The sequence below is a fragment of the Hipposideros armiger genome, unplaced genomic scaffold, assembly GCF_001890085.2.
Source record: "Hipposideros armiger isolate ML-2016 unplaced genomic scaffold, ASM189008v1 scaffold_264, whole genome shotgun sequence".
NCBI classification, from domain to species: domain Eukaryota; kingdom Metazoa; phylum Chordata; class Mammalia; order Chiroptera; family Hipposideridae; genus Hipposideros; species Hipposideros armiger.
Window position 1 is genome coordinate 1,549,210 of NW_017731614.1, and position 21,309 is coordinate 1,570,518.

General features: G+C 49.8%; 1 protein-coding gene across 1 annotated transcript in view; it reads right to left on the reverse strand.

The window, feature by feature from the left end:
* Positions 1 to 21,309, reverse strand: part of TOM1L2 (target of myb1 like 2 membrane trafficking protein) — a 129,969-nt gene that overhangs the window by 41,630 nt on the left and 67,030 nt on the right. Inside the window, exons 3-4 of the mRNA XM_019656667.1 lie at positions 17,421 to 17,499; positions 5,180 to 5,296 (exon numbers count right to left, since the gene is read on the reverse strand). Of these exons, the coding sequence (XP_019512212.1) occupies positions 5,180 to 5,296; positions 17,421 to 17,499 (196 nt within the window). The remainder of the gene's footprint in view (positions 1 to 5,179; positions 5,297 to 17,420; positions 17,500 to 21,309) is intronic.

A 21,309-nucleotide genomic window follows, 5' to 3' on the forward strand; every position in this document is an offset into this window, starting at 1 on the left:
GGGAGGGCAGCGAAGTAAGGGAGACAGGTAGGAGGCGTGACCACAATGAGGTTATTCCACCAGGATGATATCATTTCCATTCTTGAAAACAATTTCAATGGCAGGCTAAGGGACAGCATACAGTGGGAGTATCCTTGTCTTCTCAACAAACCGGACTTAACATGAAGAAACAGAAAGGTATGCAGCCAGGAGGCCCAGCCGTGGGATCATGAGTGGGGGAAGCTCAAAGGCTGGGAGAGGGAGTTGGCAGGGGCTTATAAGGGTGCTCTGCTCTCAGCATCTTTCCTCCCCGGCTACCAGGGGGACAGGTTCCCTCCCCAAAGGGCTAACACCCACTGCAGGGTAGGCCCCCTGAGCCCTCACACCTGAGTCGGGTAAATGCTTCCAGAACTCCCTAAGAACAGGGCTGGGACTGACCCAACTCCACTTCCCAACACTGGGCTCTGAAGAGCACCAAGAAACATCCTGATAATGAAGAGGGCAAGGAGACGCCATCACGGCTCTGGCACCTGCACATTTAGCTGGACCTCTCTTCAGTCTCATTGTATTTATATGAGGTCCTGCTGCTATTCACAGGCTGGCAAAAGAAGCAGTATATTCAACATGCAAATAAAATCATCTTCTTTCTCAAAGGAGTTAAAACGGGTTAACAGGATGCAGAACCTCTATATACTCCTCAGATGGGCTGTGTGTTGGTGAGGGTGTGAAGCGGCTGAAACTCCTGCTGCTGGGAGGATACCTGCGAGGCTGTGGGTGTAACCAGGCCTTACCTACCACCCAGCAATCTCACCTAGGGATTAGGCTGAACCACACGACACTGCTAATATTCAACCACTTTTGACCAATGATGGCAGTTTCACATATGAGACTTAATGTATACCCAACAAAAATGAATACATATGTTCATCTAAAGACACATGCTTGATGCTCACAGCAGCATTTTTCATAATAGCCTAAACTGGACAACACCAGGTGCCCACCAACAGTGGGAGAGACAAATAAACTGTGGTGCGTTCGCCCCAGCACTGAGAGGTGAGCACTGGGGACAGAGACCTCTGGCCATACCCAGCAATGAGGTGAGGCCCGCAAATGCAGCAGGGCCACACACACAGGCACGATGGAGCGCTGGTGCAGACTCCACACTGACGAAGTTCAAGAACAGGAGAACCCAGCCATCCTGTGAGAAGTCAGGTGGGGGTCCTCCCAGAGGTGCAGGGCTTTTTGGGTGTGGGTCATTGTCTGTCTCACAACATAGGGGCTGGTTACAAGGGTATGTTCAGTTTGTAATAATTTATCACGTTCTGTATGCTTTTTTAATATGCGATTTCCTGTATATACGTATAATTCAATAAAAAGTAAAAGAAAAGAAAAGGCTGGTCCTGGCTATCCTTTAGTCTAGCCGTTACAGAGGCCAAGCCATCCACCCGCTCTGAATGCTGCCTGCTTTTCTCTGTGTTGGTCAGCCATGGCCAAAGAGGAAGTTCTTGAGGAAGCTGGATAGGAAGTTCAACCTGGACAGGAAGAACTCTCCCCAGGTAGGTCATCAAGCCCTCCTGAAAGTCCCTTTACCTAAAGTCTCTTGTGTTTTACCAGCTGGTCCAGGGAGATTGATTGGTCCAGCATGCCCTGGCCCGACAGGAGCCTGTGAAGTCCTGGAGGCCCCATCCTGCTCAGGTCCCTGCCAGGCCAGCAGGGGGCGTCCTCAAAACATGGGTACTGTCCATCTGCTGCTCTGGGAAGACACACCACTGGGAGTAGAAAGGCAGGAATGCAGGCCCCCGTCTTACAGATAAGGAGGTAGAAGCCCAGAGAAGTCAAAATACCTGCCGAGGTTACACAGTGAGTACAAGCAGTGCTGGGAGGAGGTAATGACCCTGATAGGAGAGCTCTGGAGGTCAGGGCAGGGTGCATGGGGCTGGTGTCCTGGGGGAGAGCCACCGGCCACAGCTAGTACAGACTCTGCCCTCAGCCAGGATCCCCACACAATCTGCAAGGGAAGCGCATATCAGGACCCTTGCCAGGGCTGTGCTTGCCAGGGGCAGCCAGCTACCCACCAGGCCTGGTCACAGGAAGTGCTCCTTCCAGGTCTGACTCCAGACAGACCTCGTCTGTGGCCACTGCAGGCTTGCACAGTTCAGGTTGGGATGTCCTATCTTTTGCAAGAAAAAAGCCACAATTCATTTTCCTGACATCAAATACTGGGGCCAATGAGGCAGGAGAGTGTACTGGGGAAATTCCAGAATGAGGTGGTTGTTGGGGGTGCAGATGGGGGTGGGGAGGGGAGGGGGTGAGGTGATTTGTGACTCTATGTGTGAGAGGCAGAGGGAGGGAGAGATGCCCGGTAGGCAGGATGAAGGGATAGGCACTACCTAAGGAAGCATGGGAGCAGGCTCTGCTGTCATCCATACTCCTCCTTTTCTTAAAGCTTCAGCAAACTACATCCATCCAGTCATTAAGAAAAACAACAACTTATTGAACACCTACCCTACTCAGTCAACTGCTCTAGACCCTGGGGATAGAAGCCCCTGGGTTCTCAGGGAACTCAGAGTGAGGCAGATGATAGGAAAGTTAGCAGGAAGAACTTGAAGACCGTAAAAGGGGGTGACTGAGGAGAGAGAATGTATGATGTGTGCAGTAAACCTTAGTGGGAGGCCTGAGGGCTGTGTGAATGATGGAGAGGAGTCAACTGCCCCAAGAGCTGGGGATGATTTTCAGGGAGCAGGTGCAGGTAAAAAGGACAAAGCCTGTAGACTCCTTGCCTTGGGCCCCTCTTCTCTCCAGCCTTGGTGCCACCATCAACTCCAAAGCCCCTGGGCCCGCCCCTTTTCAGCCCCACTCCCACCCCTGGGTTGGTCTCACCTCTCCTCTTGGCTCCTGCAGGCCCTTATCTTTCCTCTACCACAGCATGAATCACCCGAAATTAGGTGTGCTTTCTGACATCTGTGCCTTCCACCCTGTCACCGAGTGCGCTGTCTAAATTCCAGACTTGACTATGTACAGCCAGCTCAGAAACATGCAATGGCTCCCACAGCCTAAAGGACAAAGTACCAACTCCTCAGTACATGTGGCCCACAAGCCCTGACCATCCTTCTGGCCTCATCTCCTGGGCCCGGACAGTCTTCATTATACTCTGTTCTCCATGTGATGGTTTCAAAACATCCTCTTCTCCTTAAGAGGTGCAGCTTAATTCTCTACTTTTGAGGCTGGACCTGATGACTCCCTTCTAACAAATTATGACCAAAAAGATGGCGAGTGACTTCTGAGACCCAGTCCTAACAGGCGCTGCAGCTTCCTCACTCTCTCTTGGATCACTTGCTCTAGGTAAAACCAGCTGTCGTGTCACAAGGATACTCCAAAGGTCACGTGGCAAGGAACTCAGGCCTCCTACCAACAGCGATGTGGGCTGGCCACCTTGGAAGTAGCTTTTCTGGCTCCAGTCAAGCCTTCAGATGAGGCAACCCTGGCCAACATCTTAACTGCACCCTGATGAGAGCTCCCAAGCCAGAATCACCTAGCTGAGTTGCTCCTAGCTCCTGACCCACAGAAACTATGAGAGAATAACTACTTGTTGCTTGAAGCTGCTGAGTTTGGGGATAATTTGTTACATAGCAGTTAATAATGAATACATTGCATATGTGCCAACGCCTCTTTGATGCTTCCGGGCCTTTGCACATGCTATTGTCTTTGCCTATGATACTGCTCACACTCAGACCTTTCCAGAAAGCTCCTCACCATCCTTTAGGGTCCAACAGAAATGTCATCTCCTCACTGAATCACTGCCCTATCCCAGTCTGACCTAGAGCTGGCCCCCGCCCTGTGACTCACCAGCCCTGGATATGTTTCTAATATGGCCCTTCCTACTCCACATTGTCCCTGACGGCTCAGGGGCCTGACAAGGCCCCACCACCACCCTCAACCTACCACTGTGGGCAGCAGAGGTCCAGGTACCCAGAAAACTTCAGTGGAGGCTCTGCCAACTGGCAGGAGAGCCACTGCTTAGGGTTTCTTTCCTGTGGGATGAGTGCAAAAACAAAGTATTTTTGCAACAAATATCTAAACCTGGAAGCCTCCATTCTTTCCCCCAAATGATGGGCAAGCATGAGGACTCAATGAGTAGAGGCCCCATCTCACTCTGTCCCAATGAACTGGACAAGAGGCGCTGACGTACCTGGATCAGAGCGAGCACCTTATCCTGTACAATGGTGGGAGGGTTGTTCTTGGGAGAGATGATTTTGACCAGAACACTGTCAATGAAATCTCGGTTGGCCACGAGGATGTGGAAGCGGTGGCCACAGTTCTTCACACACGTCTCCAGCACCTGATGTGGCAGGGAGAGAAACAGGTCACCACCGTGGGAGCCAGGGGAGCCCCTGGGAACTGGAGGGCAGACACGTTTCCACCACCCCTTTCCTTCTTCCAGATCATTCTTTCTGACAGTCTCCTTTAGAGTCGAACCTGAATGGCACAGGCATCCTCACACTCTAGATCAGTCATTCCTGAGGAATGAGGGCAGCCCCTTGTTGACTGAAGGCTCTAGTCCCTGTACAATAATCAGGCAATTAGTTGGTAATTGAGGCACCAGTTTTGCAAAAGAAGGATGCTTGCGTTTCAATGGGATAAAAATGACTGAGTGGTCCCTGAAAATTAGCATTTTAACTCCTCTCTCTGGGCTTCTGGATGTGAGGCATTAGCCAATGGGACATATGCTCTGTCACAAGAGAAGGCTGCTGTGACAACCTGAATTACCCAATGAGTTATTGGCCCTTATATGTGAGGCAGCAAGCGCGCGTGCGCGNAACTTGCCTGTTCCCCTTCCCCCAATTCCCCAGTGCTGTTCCCATCCCCCAATTCCCCAATAAAAATCTTAAAAAAAAAAAAAAGTTTGAAAGAAAATATATCAAAACATCAGTGGTGGTTACTTGTAGATGCTGGTATTAAAGAAAATTTTTATTTTCATCTTTGTACTTCCATTTTCTTTCCATGGGCATGTATTCTGCAACTGGTATTTTATAATCAGGAAACAAATAAAGGGAAATAAAAAAGAGAGCCTGCTGCAGGCCTCTGACTGTTCCCAGGAAGTGCGAGGCTGAGAGGGCCTGAGAGGGCCTACGTGGACTTGGTCCCTCCCTCACTGCTGCCCCGCCCAGGCCCCCAGCTCCCACAACATGAGGTCCCTCACCTGCAGCAACTCCAGGTCAGATGAGTCCTCCTGCCCAGGGACCATTTCCATTAACATCTCAGACATGACTTTTGTGTTTCCTCGAACAATGTCTAGTTCGCTCCGCAGCCTGGCAATCTGTTGGGTCCAGGGAGGATGAAAGCAGAAAGGAGAGGTCAGTTAACTTGTACCTGGCTGGTGACAGTCCCATTCACTGTGACATCAGGACACACTTCTGAATCAGTAGCAGAGGCCTCCTCGTCTCACTCCTGGTGCTGGCAGCTCTGAGAAAGTACTGAATGGGGTATGCAGCCACCCTAGAGAGCTCCGGTTACCAAAAGCTTGTCACTGGGGACTGCCCATGACGCTGAGGCAGCGCCCTGCAGGGAAAGCATGCCGGGTCCAGAGTGGACTGAGCCTTGAGCAGGAAATGATTCTCTTAGGCCTCTGTTTCTACTCTTTCAAGTGAAAGTGATGAAGTGCGTGATCCCCAAGCTCCCATCAGGGCTGGAATTCTTGTTGAGAAACCTAATAGTTATAGACTCTGGCCCCTAGGAGTTTATAATCTAAATACTATGGCCCTTGGAGAGGCTGGCCAGCAGTAGCTGCATTTTTCTGGTGTGGCAAGAGCAAAGGAGAAGGAGTGAGAGAAGACTCCAGGGGAGACCCCCTCCTCACTCAGCTCCCTACCCAGGGATAACACCACCCCGTGAAAGCTACCCAACCTGCCCATCCAACAGAGCTCCTCAAAGCTTGGGCCTTGGCCACCTCCCCTGCATCAGGGACAGCATCCTTAAGGGTGGACCTTAACCTCTCTGAGCTTCTGTTTCCTACCTGTGGAAAGGTAATAATAATACCCACATCTCAGAGGGGCACTGTGGATGATGTAAAAATGCCTGCACAGTGCTTACATACACATATACCCAATACTGACTAGGTCCCTTTCCTGTTAGCATGTCCAGAGGGCTGGACTTGGCGATTGCTCGTAACTGCATTGACCCCTCTCCACAGTGAAGCCTTTTCTGACTCCCCTGTGCCCCCCTGAGGTGTAACCAAGCATTCCCACCTCCTCCTGCAGGCCCCCCACCTCCCAACCCCCTGTCCTGGGCAGAGCTCTGCTGGACTGAGGTCTGTACCCTTAGCACAGGGGCAGGGGCAGGAGGACTCAATACATGTTTATTTGATGGACAGAGGGATGAATGGTCAGCCAGGGTGATGGGCTAGGTCCTGTGGCTCCTGTCTGCCTCTGGCTCTGCCTGATGGATGGTGGCCCATATCCTGGCTAAGAAGAAGTTTCTGGCCAGCTGCAATAGTTAGAAACCATGTAGGTCAGAAGCCCGGGGGTCTCTAGGCCAGGCCGGCTTCCCACCTGGCTCTGCTTTTTTTGTCCCTCAGGGGAACACTCCAAGCCTCCTCTGGAGTGTGCTGGCTGCCTGGAGGGCTCCTCCTGAGCTCCCACTCGCACTGATGGTGAGTCAGCAGAGGGTCTCAGTGGCTCCAACTTCAAAAACACTCACCTTCCCTCTTAACCGAAGACGGCACAGCTCTGCCCATGGGAGCAGAGCCTGGAGCCAAAGGCAGTCTTCCCCAGAGCTTCCCTTTGAGGCCAGGCCCTAGCCACGGTGGGTAATGAAAAAGGGAGTATTCAGGGAAGCAAGGCCCACAGTTCATCCACACCCTGCGTTCCAGCTGTGTGTTTCAACCGCCCCCACAGCATGCACACAGCACTTGGTGATTATCACAAGGCCCTCCTTCAACTGCCCCTCAAGCCCACAACTGCCCCATGAGGTGAGAGGGAAGGATTTCTGCCCCATTCTACTGACAGGAGACGGAGGCTTAGTGACCTGGCCAAAGCCTCACAGCGAGTACCAGGGCAGAGACTTGGTCCAGGCCGGTCTGACTGCTGGTCCTCCTCCTGCCCACACCGTGCTCCCTCCCTGGAGCCAGCAGAGCACTGAGAGGCAGGGCCCTGGTACAGCACCTCCATTAACCAGACAGAAGCTCTTGACCCCTCTGTTTAAATGAGCCTCTGTAATGATGACATTGTCTAGATATTAAATGAGGATTTTAAAACTATAAACATTGGATAGATTTTTTTTTTCAAGTCTGACCAATTCTCAAATTTTAACTAGTAGAAATTCTAGAGATTCACCTAAAAACCAGTCTCCACAACCCATCTAAAAATATCCAGCTTGGGGTTAACGGCATTAGCTTCTCAGGAGATTACTCAGGGAAGGAGGCAGTGTTTGGGATAAAGGCAGGAAGAGTGCTTCCTGAAGGCACTGGCCTCTGAGGGCTGACAGTTCTCACAGGATAAACCTAAACGTCTCTGCATGACACACAAGGCTGTTCATAACTCAGCTCCATTCATGTGCCTTTGGCCTCACCTGCTGTCACAATTTCCTCCCCACCTGGATCATGCATCTGTACCTCCCTCCAAAGCTTCCACCTGCTGTTCCCTAGCCACACTCCTCTGCGCCTCTGGACCACCCTAGGCCTGACAAGGCCCTCCATCAGCTCCTGGACTGCCTTCCAGGCATTGCTCACCTCTGCGCTCGGAGCAGCGGGTAATGCTCCTGCCACCGCGTGACCACCCTGTCCTCAATGACTTCCCACCTGTCTCCCCCACTTGACTCTAATGCAGCGGTTCTCAACCTTCCTAATGCGGCGACCCCTTAATACAGTTCCTCATGTTGTGGTGACCCCCAACCATAAAATTATTTTCGTTGCTACTCTATAACTNCCGTCCAGAAGCCGGCAACTGATCTGCCTCGCCTGGGAAGAGCGCAATGATGGTGCCAACTTGGGGCAGTGAAGCAACGTCCTCCACAACTAGACTGAAGGACAAAAGGACAGCTACTTGCCTGTTCCCCTTTCCCCAATTCCCCAGCGCTGTTCCCATCCCCTAATTCCCCAATAAAAATCTTTAAAAAAAGCAAAGTCTAACCAAGACATGCGAGTAGAAAGGGAGTGCTTCCATGGCTGACCAGAAGGGCCTGCTGTTGAGGGCGTTAAAAAACAACAAGGTGGGCACCAGGCAAACTGCTGTTGAAGGAATCTGACTGCAGGTGTGGGGCTGGACTAGTTGCCCAGGTCTCACCCAATTCAGAAAAAGGGCTCCACACACTGCGAGGAGCTGTTGAGTCCTCTCTGGGGGTCCTACTTTACCTCCCCAGGGGCTCCAGCTAACCTGACAGCACAGTGAGGCGGAGTAGCCTCAGCCTCCCTCAACCACAAGCAACCCACCCAAAAGTCCTGTGGCAAACAGCTCTCCCCACCAAGTGTCTCTGCTGTTCTGCAGGCCTGTGGCGAGGCCATACCTGAAAGTGCTCTGTGATGTGCAGGAAGCAATCGGGACGTGACCCGCCCCTAATTATGGTTGCCCATACCAGTGCATCCTGGGGCTGACACCTCCAATTTCCTCTCTTCCCATTTCTTCCACCTCCTACCCAGCAATTTACACTCGAGTCAGGAGCAGCTTCTGTTGGCATGAACATTTTGGCTGATGACAAATGTGTTTATTTCCACGGCCCCAGCCAGCACTGTGAGCTCTGAACAGCTTCTACCCAGAGCAATCTGGCAGCCGTCCAGCTCCACTGAGGGTCCTTGGGGCACATTCACTTTCCAAGCAGGCTGTGCCATTTTCCCACGTGGGAGACTTGCTGTTCGGGGTGGCCCTGACCCCTGGGAGACTCTGCCTGGCTGGCTTCTGACTGCCGGGGACGAAGAGGAGGAAAGATGTCAAGAATAACCGAGGAGCACGGCCGGCAGCCAAGGAGCCATGTCTGTTCACACAGAGCTCCCCGACTCCTGGATCTCCCGTGCTGAAAGGACAGCCTCCCACTGGTACCCAGAACCATTCCTTCTCTGTTTGATTTATAAGATAGCAGTGAGAGCTGGTAGGCTCAGAGTTGGAACAAAACAGAGGGAAGGAAAACGTCATGGGAAGCAACCTATTTTTGAAAACTGTGAGCTGACGCCAGGAGATTATGTTCTGTTTGTCTTGGCTGATGGGCTTGTTTTAAAAAAATACATACACACACACACAGACACACACACACACAGAGTATTCCTGCTGTCTGGGTCTGCTCTGGCTGTCTGGAAGCATGCTGGCTTTGTTCAGCCTACCCCCTGCTGCCAGGAGCTTCATTCTGTCCACTACAAATCCCTTGTCAGCAGGAATTCTGACGCTGACACAGCACCGAGCTGCCTCAAGAGGCCCTCTCAGTTTCTGGACTGCTTCTGGACTGATCTCAGATGCCGGTGCCTTGGGTACTGCCTAGAAGGACCCCTGACTGCAGGCTGGGAATGGAGGCCAATGCTGTATTAATGGGATGCGGGTCCCACAGGGGCAAGCCTGGTCTGCTGTAGGTGTCAGAGCAAGGTCAGGGGATTAGGAAGGGGCCACTCAGGGCTCCTCGCCTGGGCCAGCAGAGGGTACTCATCCTGGCTTCGAGAGCAGCCTGATGTGGTGGTTTCGTGGGGATGAGCTGCTCTCTGGTCTCCTGAACTAGGCTGTGAGCTCCTCCAGAGCAGGGGTCTCAGATCATGTATCTCTGTGCTTCTAGGCCTTTGCTCTAGGCCCAGAAGAGGCCTTCACCTATCCTCAGCCTGAAGCTGACGGCTTCGAAGGATGAAGGAGGCACAAGAAACAGCTTGGGACCAGGGGCAGCCCCTCCAGCTGTGTGCATTATTGGAGGACAGGGGCATCAGGGCCAAGCCTTCACAGGCTGCGACTGTGTGCTAACAGAAAGTGGGAGGGAGGTGTGGCACTTAGGGGGCCAAGATGGACGACTCCGGGTGCCAGACAAGAGTGGCAGCAGCAGGCATGTCGTGAAGCACTCAGGCCAGCTGCAGCCCAGTCCAGCTCCTGACCTGTTCAGCTACTTGCAGTTTATAGCATCCCTTCTCTGCCCCTTCAGAGGGTCACTGCTTCTAAGGGCAGTGCTGCTGCCATTTTCTAGAAACGCCACAGTTGCTAAGACGGGTGTGGTGATCTGGTGGCTGGCTCTGGACCTGGCTGGCCTGGAAACAGGCCTGAGGCAGGGGCTCTGGCTTTAGTCTGAGGGCATCCCCTCAGCCAGCCCTGCTTCTGGACCTCTTTCTGCTGTGATCCCAGGTCGGCAGGGTGTCCAGAGGCAGAAAGGCCGGTTAGCAACAGAACCTCAGGAACCAGAATGTAAAACAACCTCAGCCTGGATTCCTAAGCATTCAGGAAGCGAAATGGAGATTCAGCCTTATCTCAGCCTCAGGACTGTCTAGGGGGTAAGGTGTGACTGGAAGGGCTCCCGTGTGCAGGAAAGGCTGCAGGTCCCGTTGCAAATGTTTCTAACGTAACGTTGAGGGAGCAAAGAGATACACAAAATAGTATACATATCGTCATCTCAACTACATTTGAAATAAACATAAAAAAAATTTTGGGGCCGGCTGAGTGGCACGTTGGTTAAGAGCTGGCTTAGGACACCAGAGGGCCCCGGTTCGGATCCCACATATGAGGGCCAGTGACACTGCCCTCNCGCGCACACACACACACACACACACACACACACACACACACACACACACACACACACACCCTGCTTCTGCAAGTAAAATTGACAATGACGAAGACATTTCTATCCTTAATAAATGGTTTGTGGGTCTTCGCTGCCAGTCAGGCTTAAGGTCCATGTACATTTCAAACCCTGCCTACTCCTTCCTTGTCTGGAAAAATGAGGTACACAGGTCTTAGCCATTCAGAAAAGCATAGCATGTGTGGATTCTGGCCAGATGGCCAGCGTGGGCTCGAATCTCAGCTCCACCACATTCTCCCCGAATGGCCCAGGGCATCTGTCTGAGCCTCAGCTTCCTCATCTGTAAGGTGGGCACATGAGCACCCCTCGCAGGACTGTAGTAAGGAGGAGACAGAGTATGTTTGAAGCACCTAGCACAGTTTCCTACACTGGAGAGGGGCCAGGAAGTGAGAACCATGATAATATGATTACCATTCAGAAGGCTGCGGTACACACTTGGGTAAAGGGGCAGCTTCTCAGTCCCCACAGGACCGGGACAAGGCCCCCTGGATTTCAGGGGTATCAACGAGAGGGTCTCTCCAGCCTTGAACGCAGCTTTCTGGATTTCTTAGCTCTCTGTAAACCAACCCAAATGATTACCTGGCCTTTCCCATGCCAGCGCCCCCCAGTACCACAGTCAACAGTGGGGGAATGCCTTCTTGGAAGTCTGTCACCAGTAACGGGGCATCTCTGACTGCCTCGGTTATCCTCATTTGCCCGAACTGACCTGACCCCTGGTGACCGAATGCAGCCATCCCACAGGGCTGGGCTCAGGCACCAGGCATTCCCTTGACACAGCACAGCCATAAAGAGAGGTTCCCCAACCTTCACATGCACTGCATGTGGGCCCCCATTCCAGGCACTGTGAGGAATTCTTTCCCATTAGGTATCACTTCATTCACTTCTTACAACTAATTCTACCTAAGTGGATGTTAGGCTCCCATTTTCTTAGAGTTAGTGGGCTCAGAAAGGTGAAGAAACCGGTCCAGGTAAAAGCTGATGGTCAGTGCCAGGTGCAGGTGGGGACCCCAACCAGCCTTCTCCGGAGCCCTCATCTCCACACCCCCAGTGAGACCACCACTACCTGACAGCTCCCCTCCAAGGGACGACAGGCAGCATGTGCTGGACTTCTTGTTCCATGTTTGGTCCTTGAAATAGCCCTGTCAGGTGGGTGTTATCTCATTGGACAGGTGAGAAAGCTGAGGTTTGGAGATGCCAAGGAGTTCACGGAGGAGGCCAGACTGGAAGTTGCCCCGAGCCGGCAGGTCTGCTCCACTCATACCTGTTCCCTCCCTACTGCTGTCAGTCCCATGGGAGACACTGGGTTCCGCCTGGCTTGCTGAGGAAGGCTCCAACACCCAGCATCCTCGGGCTGCTGAGGCTTTCTTCTTCTTCAGCGTCTGCTTATGCTGGACTCCAGGCGACCACGAGGTAACCAACATTCTCTCTCACAGAGACCCATGGGGGCTGCCATGATGAACCCCGGGGCTCTTTCTGCCCTCAAGGAATTCAGCGGCCCTTCTTTTTAGGGTCCTCTAAACCCTTCTCCTAACTTTCCCTCTGCAGGCAGTGGGCTGCTGGGGCCGAGGTAGGTAGCAGGAAAAATGGTTTATTTCATGAGGAGCAGGAGGAAGGGAAGGACAGGAGGCTGGGGAAGAGCAGGTGTGGTGGAAAAGGACATGGAAAGAGAGAAGCAGGAAGGCCGAGGTGGCTGCAGCTCGGCCCCACGCTCAGGGCAGCAGTGGGCCAGGACGTGCTTCTCACCCTCAGGGAGCACATCCTACACTTCCCTGGGCCGCGGACTTTAAAGTCAGATGCTTTGAGGCTCAGACACGCAGGCTTGGAAATGCCTGGACAGAGGGGGCGTGAGCTCCAAAGCATCCCCGAAGCTGAGCAAAGCAGGAGCTGTAAGAGATCTTCCCTGGCTATCAAGGGCTACTTGGCCCGAGGAAGCCCAGCGGCCCACTCGAAGCCATTGTACCATAAACGCCCTTGAGAAATCTATCCCTGTGGGTTGTAGGACATGAAACACATAGTGGTAACTTTCCAGAATGCAGCCAAATCCCAGGGAGTAAGCAAACAGTGCCTCTAAGCCAGCGGTAGGCAAACTGCAGCTCGCAAGCCACATGCGGCTCTTTGGGTACGTTCCATCTCAAAAGTTTGCAAACCCCTGGAAGAGCCAATCCTGTCCTTCACAACAATTTAAAAATTATTTGAGAGCCATAGATATATTTTTACATAATCACCATTATGTGAATAATATCCTTTTTAAATGTTATAAATGAAACTATGATAGTTTTATTTTCATTTTCAATTTTACTTCAGAGCCGGCAACTTGGGAGCCACAGTTTGCTGACCCCTGGCAGCTCTTCCATCTCAAAAGTTTGCCAGCCCCTGATCTAAGCGATCAGAAACAGACATCTCCAGTCCACACACTAAGGCCCACGCAGACAGCCCCACAGGACTTCTGACTAACTCCCATTTGGGGTAAATATTAGCAATCTTGGTGCGTACAGATATGAAGTAAGGGCCCACAGGAGCAGGAAGACTGAGAGCGACTACTAGGGTGAGTGAAGACAAAGGCAGAGAAGCCATAAAGCAGACAGGAGACTACACAACATGCGCCAGGCTGGGGCTTTTGGTGTAGGGATGAGGGAGCTGCACATGCAGAAATCCCCCAAAGCCATCACTGGAGTTTCAGTGAAGACCTGAAACTAAAATGAAAATTAAATCAAATACTTTGTAATAAATGTAATCAAGGAGGTGAAACATCTGTACCCTGAAAATTATAAAACACTGATGAGAGAAAATGAAGAACACACAAATAAATGGAAAGATATCCCGGGTTCATGGATTGGAAGAAATTAATATTGTTAAAATGTGCATACTACCCAAAGCTTTCCACAGTTTTCACAGAAAGAGAAAAGGCCATCCTAAAGTTCATATGGAACTACAAAGGACACTGAGTAGCCAAAGCAATCTGAGAAAGAAGAATAAAGCTGGAGGCCTCACATTGCCTGATTTCAAACTATATTGCAAAGCTATAGTAATCAAAACAGCATGGCACTGGCATAAAAATAGACGCATTCAATAAACCCATGAAACAGAATCAAGAAATAAACTCATGCCTATATAGTCAACTAATATTTGACAACGGAGCCAGGAAGACTCAATGGGGGAAAGGATAGTCTCTTCAATAAATGGTGCTGGGAAACTGGATATCTACATGCAAAGAAATCGGACCCCTATCTTTTTTTTTTTGGACCCCTATCTTAACACCACTCACAAAAATTACCTCAAAATGGACTAAAGACTTAAATGTAAGATCCCAAACTGTAAAAATACTAAAAGAAAACCTAGGAAAAAATCTCCTTGACATTAAGCTTGGCAAAGATTTTTTTCATATGACACCAAAAGCACAGGCAACAAAAGCAAATATAAACAAGCGGGACTGCATCAAACTAAAAAGCTTCTGCTCAACAGAAGAAACAGTCAAGAAAATAAAAAAGGAACCCACAGAATGGGCAAAAATATTTGCAAACCATTTATCTGATGAGGGGTTAATATAAAATATATAAAGAACTTATACAATGCAATAGACAAAGAACCCCAAACAATTCTATTTAAAAATGGGCAAAGGACTTAAATAGGCATTTTTCCAAAGAAGACATATAAATGGCCAACAGGTACATGAAAAGATGCTCAACATCCCTAATCATTAGGGAAATGTAAATCAAAATCACAATGAGATTCCACCTCACACCTGTTAGAATGCCTATTATCAACAAGATAAGAGATAGCACTTGTTCTCCAGGCTGTGGAGAAAAGGGAACCTTTGTACACTGTTGGTGGGAATGTAAATTGGTGGGGCCACTGTGGAAAACAGTATAAAGATTCCTCAAAAATAAAACTAGAACCAGCATATGACCCAGAGATTCTACTTCTGGGTATTTATCTGATGAGAATGAAAACACTAACTTGAAATGATAACTGCACCCCCATGTTCACTGCAGCATCATTCACAACAGCCAAGACATGGAAACAACGTAAGTGCCCATGGACTGAAGAATGGATAAAGAAAATGTGGTGTGTGCCATATACAATAAAATATTCAGCCATAAAAAGGGAGGAAATCTTGTCTTTTGCAACAACATGGATGGACCTTGAGGTCATTATGCTAAGTGAAATAAGTGACATAGAGAAGACAAATAGGAACTTATTGTATGTTCTCACTTGTATACAGAATCTTAAAATGCTGAACTCATAGAAAGAGAGACTAGAATGGCGGTTGCCAGGGGCTGGGGGTAGGGGATGAGGAGAGATGTTGGTCAAAGGGTACAAACTCCCAGCTGTAACATGAGTAAGTCCCGGGAATCTAATGTATAGTATGGTGACTATAATTAACAATACTGTAGCATACACTTGAAAGTTGTTAGGAAACACACACACACACACACACACACACACACAAAGGAAATGATGTGAGGGGATGGAAGTGTTAACTAATGCTGTGGGAATCATTTTGCAACGTATCTGTGTATCAGATCATCACACTGTACATCTTAAGCTTATATGTGTTATATGTCAATAACATTTCAATAAAGCTGGGGGGAAATACTGCTACTAAATGAGACCTGACCACCAGGAAAGGGTAAACGGTGCTGACCCTGCCCTGCTGTACAGAGGAAGCAAAGGCAGAGGGCACTCTAGAAAGATTTCCATCCCATACGGTTACCAAGAAGTTAGGCACAGACAGGGATTGTCTTAGATACCAGGAGACTGTCCTGACATGTTAGAGTTCATTCCCTGGGGATTTTAGTTACTTAAAACAATTCATTTTGGGCACGCTCAGGGTGCTCTAGGTTTAATGAATGTCATGCCTCAAATTCTGAGGAAAAAAAAAAAAAGCTTTCAACTCCCTATTTCTCAACCAGTCTTTTGCTCCTTTATTATTCAAATCTCAGTTCCAGCAGAGAGAACTCTCCCAACAAATCTTGGGTTTTCAATTGGGCAAAAAATCCAAAGTTTCTGTTTTTAAAGGAAACATGTTATAGCAGTTTTGGGTAAATTACAAACTAGTCAAACCTACAGAGAAGCCCAGTGCTGACCTGTTACAGTTTCCATTATAAGAATTCACTCTTATTGCCAACCAAGCTCCAGAATTCTTACTTTTGAAATCTTGGTCGACATAAAAAAATGTATAGGCATTTGTGTTTTCTACTGGTACTTTCCTCATGTTGTATATTTAAAATGTTTCATCAATAGTCCATCTGGAGCTGATTTTTGAGATATAAATATCTAGCTAAGTTTCCTCCAAAAACTTAAGAATTTTTAACCCACAAGTTGACCTATTCTGGGAATTATTTTTCTCATTTTGCACTTTTCTATAGGATATAACATTATGGTCTAAATATGTGAACATCAAAAATAAAATGCTGGGGCTGGCCGAGTGGCGCGATGGTTAAGAACTGGCTTGGGATGCCAGAGAGCCTGGGTTCGGATCCCACATATGAGGGCCAGTGACACTGCCCTCTACAGCTAAGATGCTGAACATGGAGCTGGGCTGCCGTGAGTCGCCGGCGACGGCGTAGGCTGCAACCCCTACTGCAGTGGGTTGCCATGGGCTACCGTGTGTAGCCAGCAGCCAGCGTGAACGGCCAGCAGTGCTATGAGTGGCCGTCCAGAAGCCGGCGACTGATCTGCCTCACCCGGGAAGAGCGCAATGATGGTGCCAACTTGGGCCAGTGAAGCAACATCCTCCACAACTAGACTGAAGAACAAAACGACAGCAACTTGTCTGTTCCCCTTCCCCCAATTCCCCAATAAAAATCTTAAAAAAAACTAAAAAAAACAAAAAAACACAAAAATAAAATGCTGTGTATACTTATTTTCGTTTCTATTATCAATATTTAGTTAAATGCCTTAAACTTCTCACTAAAGTGCTCTATAGAGGGAATGGAAAAAAAATAATAATAATTCACTCTAGCCCAGATTTTGCCACATCTGAAAAACTGTTAACTTTCAATACAAAAATGACACCTGAAGTTGTCCCTTTAAATATTCTGACATCTTAAGGAAGGACAAAAATCTGGTCTGTTCCTTCCTAAAGGAGTCATTTGGCTGACTTTTTCAAGAGCCTCCCAGCAATGATCCTTTTTCCTCCATAATCCCCTGCTGGGTACCTCACTAGCTGGGGAGTCTGGGCAAACCACTATACCTCTCTGAGCCTCAGTTTCTTCATCCTTGTGAGGGGGATGACAAGCTCATTTTGGAAGGTTATTGTAAACATTTGCATTAACATCTGAAAAGCAAGGCAGTGGGCAGGTACTCGGTGAAGTTAGCATTTTATAGAGGAAACTGACACCTAGAGAAGCAGCTAGCCTGGAGGTCTCACATCAGGTAGCCCAAAGGAGACAGACATCAAAGCTCTGGCTCCTCTGATCTGGGCTTCTGTACAAGTTGGTGCTGCTCATGCCTTATCTTCTGCTGGAATATACCAGATTGAAGCTCATGTCCCATCTCAGAGATGGGAGGGAAACCCAAGGAACAATGGGAAGGTTCCAGTGGACTCCAGCGGCACATGCACCAAGCCATCCAAGGGCACACACCAGGGGCTGTGCTGAATGGACAGCGGGAAGGGCCCGTGAGTGGGCAGTGTCGGGAGCACGGATTTTCCCAGATGTTCTCACTCCCAGGAGGGCAGCACTTACTGTTAATGCCAGCATCACTTCTCTGTAGTTCCGGTTCCCGTTAAGCCGCTTCTTCAGGGCTCGAATGGCATCCTTTGGCCTGGAGAAAAGGACACATTAAGAGCCTTGCAAGGGCCGGCCAAGTGGCTCAGTTGGTTAAGAGCTCGCTCAAGAGTTTGAGCTCTGAGCAACAGCGGTTTGATTCCTGGCCCGAGCTGAGCAGCCGCTGAGCTGCCAACAGGTGGCAGGATGGCTCAGCTTAAAAAAAAAGAGCCTTGCAAATTACACGTTGGGGCACTTTCCTGTAGACTTCCTGCCATTTATGTGAACTAGCTTACGTACAAGGCTATTTGCTGCAGCATGTTTGTAAGTGTGAAAGGCTGGAAACAAACTAAATGTCCATTAGTATGAAACAGGTTAAATTAAATCATGTTTATCCATATGATGGAATACTATGCAGCTGAAAATAAGAATAGAGGCATTCCTTATGCACCAATATGGAGCACGCTCAAAGATATGTGAATAGAATCATTAGTATGCAGAGCAGAACATATGCTTCTATTTGAGTTATAAGACGACAACAAATACAAACAGACCAGCACAGGAAAGGGTGTCTTGGGAAACAGCCACACGAAGCTGGTGCCCCTTAGGAGGAGAGCTGGGTGACAGAGCAGGGAGAAGCGTTTTTCATTGGGTTCTATTTGCAGCCCTTTTGAATTTTTGTATTATTTATGCAAATATTGTTTATCTAAACAATAACTAATCCACTGGTATAGGTACAAGGAAGAAACCACAGAGAGAGATGAAGAAGAGAGAGTGGCCGGGCCTTTCCTGAGGCCTGCTCTTCCCCAGTTCCATGGGGCTCCTTTTTCCGAGAAAACGTAAGTTTTCTTAAAACCCAAGGAATTGTGTGCTTTTAGGTGATGGATCTGATGTGTAATCCCAGAGAGAATCTCACAGAATTACAGGCAGCCCCCAGTTTATAAGTGGGCCATGTTCAAAAGCTCGCTTTCATAAGCTGGTGATTTGGAACTTGGAACATTCACTTAAATTATGGTTTGAGCTGGGAGTAAGGGTTCCCAGCCAGCCCCCCAAGAGCACCTATTATGTGCAGCCTTTGTGTCTGTCAGGTTATTTAATTTATTCTAAGCCAGGTTTCAACAAAGGTGTGGGCCTCAGAGCCGCCTCTGGCACGAAGCTCCTGTCCCCTGATGCCCCATCACCTGCATTCCGCGGAGGCCCCAGTTCGGCTGCAGGCCTGCCTCTCGCTCTCATAAGTGGGCTCCAGCCTTCTATAGATCGACACGTCAATATACCTTGGTCCTTCCAAGGCTGAAAGTTGGTAAGTCAGGGCCCTCCTATTCCTACAGCTCTGAAATAGTTACTGTCTGTTTACCAACCGAAAAAGCCCTGTCCAATGTGTGTGAGGAAGCCGAGGAAGGGGAGGGTGGAAGCTCTGCTAATCAGCCCAATTTAGACGGAAACAGAGCAGTAAGGCAAGGCTTCGAGAAGGATTTTAAAAATACTTGAGACCTGTTTCCCATTCCCAACTTGAAATATGGCTGACTGTAGGAATTCCTGGCTCCCAAGTACAAGGGCTGATGGGATGAGGCTCTTGGGGGATGGGTCCCTGCCAAGTGTGTGCAGTATGGCTGCAGTTTCCAAACAGGAATGCTGATTTCTGCAAATATGGGACTTGACAAGCTCTCAGCATTGAGGACTGTTTGTGGACTTGAGCTGGTGAAGGTCAGTAGCTGCTGGTCAGGGAGCATGGATTGGTTTCCTCTCTCTCAAGGGCTCTGCCAAGCCATAGCTAGCCCTGACCCACGGCTGCCATCCCTCTCAATCTAGTCTCATTCCTCTCCCCTTGAACTTCCATGGAGCAGAAAAACGGGAACGGCCTCCAAGGGCTGCCATCATTTATAGCTCACAGAGCAGAGCACACTCAGAGCTCTCCCGGTGCAGGGGTGATGGTGGTAGAGGGAAATCAGAGAGTCAGCAGGCTCCTGGGCTGGAGTTAAAATGAAAATTCATTCTCAGGAAGTGCTGCCTGGAAGTGACTGGGTGAGCACAAAAGCAAGTATTTATCTCTCTCCCTGGGGGAGAAGCTTCAGAGAGGAGGATCAAAAGCATGTCAGAGGAATTGCAAAGTTTTAGAAAGCAGCAGCAGATTTGACAGCGTGGAGCTGGAAACAGGGAGGACGGAGAGAAGGAGGAACCAAGATGGAGCAGGAAGAGCCAGGAAGGAAGGACACCTTTGAGATGCCTGGACAACCGGGCAGCTTTCGGAGGGAAGGTCAGGCCCCTCAGGGCAGCCCCCAGGGCCTCAGCTCTGGCCTTGGGGCCATCCGCAGCCTCCCCAGGGTCACCTCAGACTGAGACTCATAACAGCCTTCTTTCCAGTCACACTAATTTCATCTTGTCCGTCAGCTCCAGAAACACCACTTCTGAGATGTTTCCTCCTTGTTCTCGCGGAAGGACATAGCTGCCTCCCTCACCCTGAATGCCTCCTCTCTCCCCCCACCCCAGCTACTATTGCTGCTCCATTTCATTTATCCAGTGGTGACTCCTCTGCAGCCCCTCCATCTTAGAGGCTGGAGCACACACAAAGCTTCAGTGAGCGGGGAAAGGTCTGGATATGGTCCTGAACACGACCCAGGCCAGTGGATCCTCCTCAGAGCAACCCATCGGAACCTGAGAGCACTTACCAAATCCATGTGCCTGGGCCCTGACTAGGTAGGCGTGAGTGAGGCCTGGTAAACAGGGTCTAAAACACTCCTGCGTAGGCTACTCAGCCCAGCACACCTGGCTAATGACCAATGATCCAGGCCCCAAGGGACTGCCATACAGGGCCTCTGGCTGGAGGTGACCTAGACAGTAGGGACATCCCAGGGAGGGACCTGTGGGGTGCCCACCAGGACCCCAGCCTTCCAGAGGTACAGCTTTGACTAAATAAAAGAAGTGCAGGCAGAGCATCCGTGGGTGGAGCCAGCCTGCACTCCGCATCTGCCCGTCCTAGCTCTGGTGTGAGATTTTGGGCAAGTGGCCAAACTGCTCTGGGCCTCAGTTTCCTCAACATGAATATGGACTGTTCCTACCTCATAGGGCTGTTGGTGGGAGGCAGGATGTGCTGCATGAGCTGGTACAATCCAGGGCTCAGGACGGGGCCTAGCACAATGCAAGTGCTCAGAGAACGGCAGGCCGGGTAAGGGCAGTGAACCCATGATAAGTACTATTGGTACCTCCATTTGTTAATGAGGAAGCTGAGACACAGAGAGAGTAAGTGACTCTCCCAGGGTCACACGACAAGTGAGTGGAGGACCTAGGATTCCAGCCCAGGCTGGTGGCTCCAGGCCCCATGACCCTAATGCCACTCCCCCTTCCTATGTTGTACACACTGCCTTCCAGCCTGCGTGTCCACCTGCATCCCCTCACGTGGTGACAGGAGGCTCCATGTGGGTGTCACCTCCTCCAGGAAGATTCTGAGGCTGACGGCCCCAAGATGGGCCAGCTGCCATTGCTCTAGTGTCTCTCCTGCTGGCTCTATAAGCTTCTCTCTCAGAGTGCTTGTCACGCTATGTTATGATTCTGCTCACATGCCTGCATTCCTCATATTGACTTCATTCATTTACTCGCTTATTTAACAAATGTTTGTCAAGAGCCAATTATATGTGTACTATGCTAAGTGCTGGGGATACAATGGTGAGCAAAACAGAATTTCTGCCCTCATGGAGTGCGCTGTCTAGGGGGCTTTGGGGATGAGACAGGCACTCTAACAAATGTCACACGAATAGTTTAAACTGTGATGAGTTTAAGTATAATAAAGAGGATTATGAAATCACATAATGGGGGACTTGTCCAAATCAGGAAGGAGCGGTGTCAGGGAAATGAGGTTCTAAATGAGATGCAG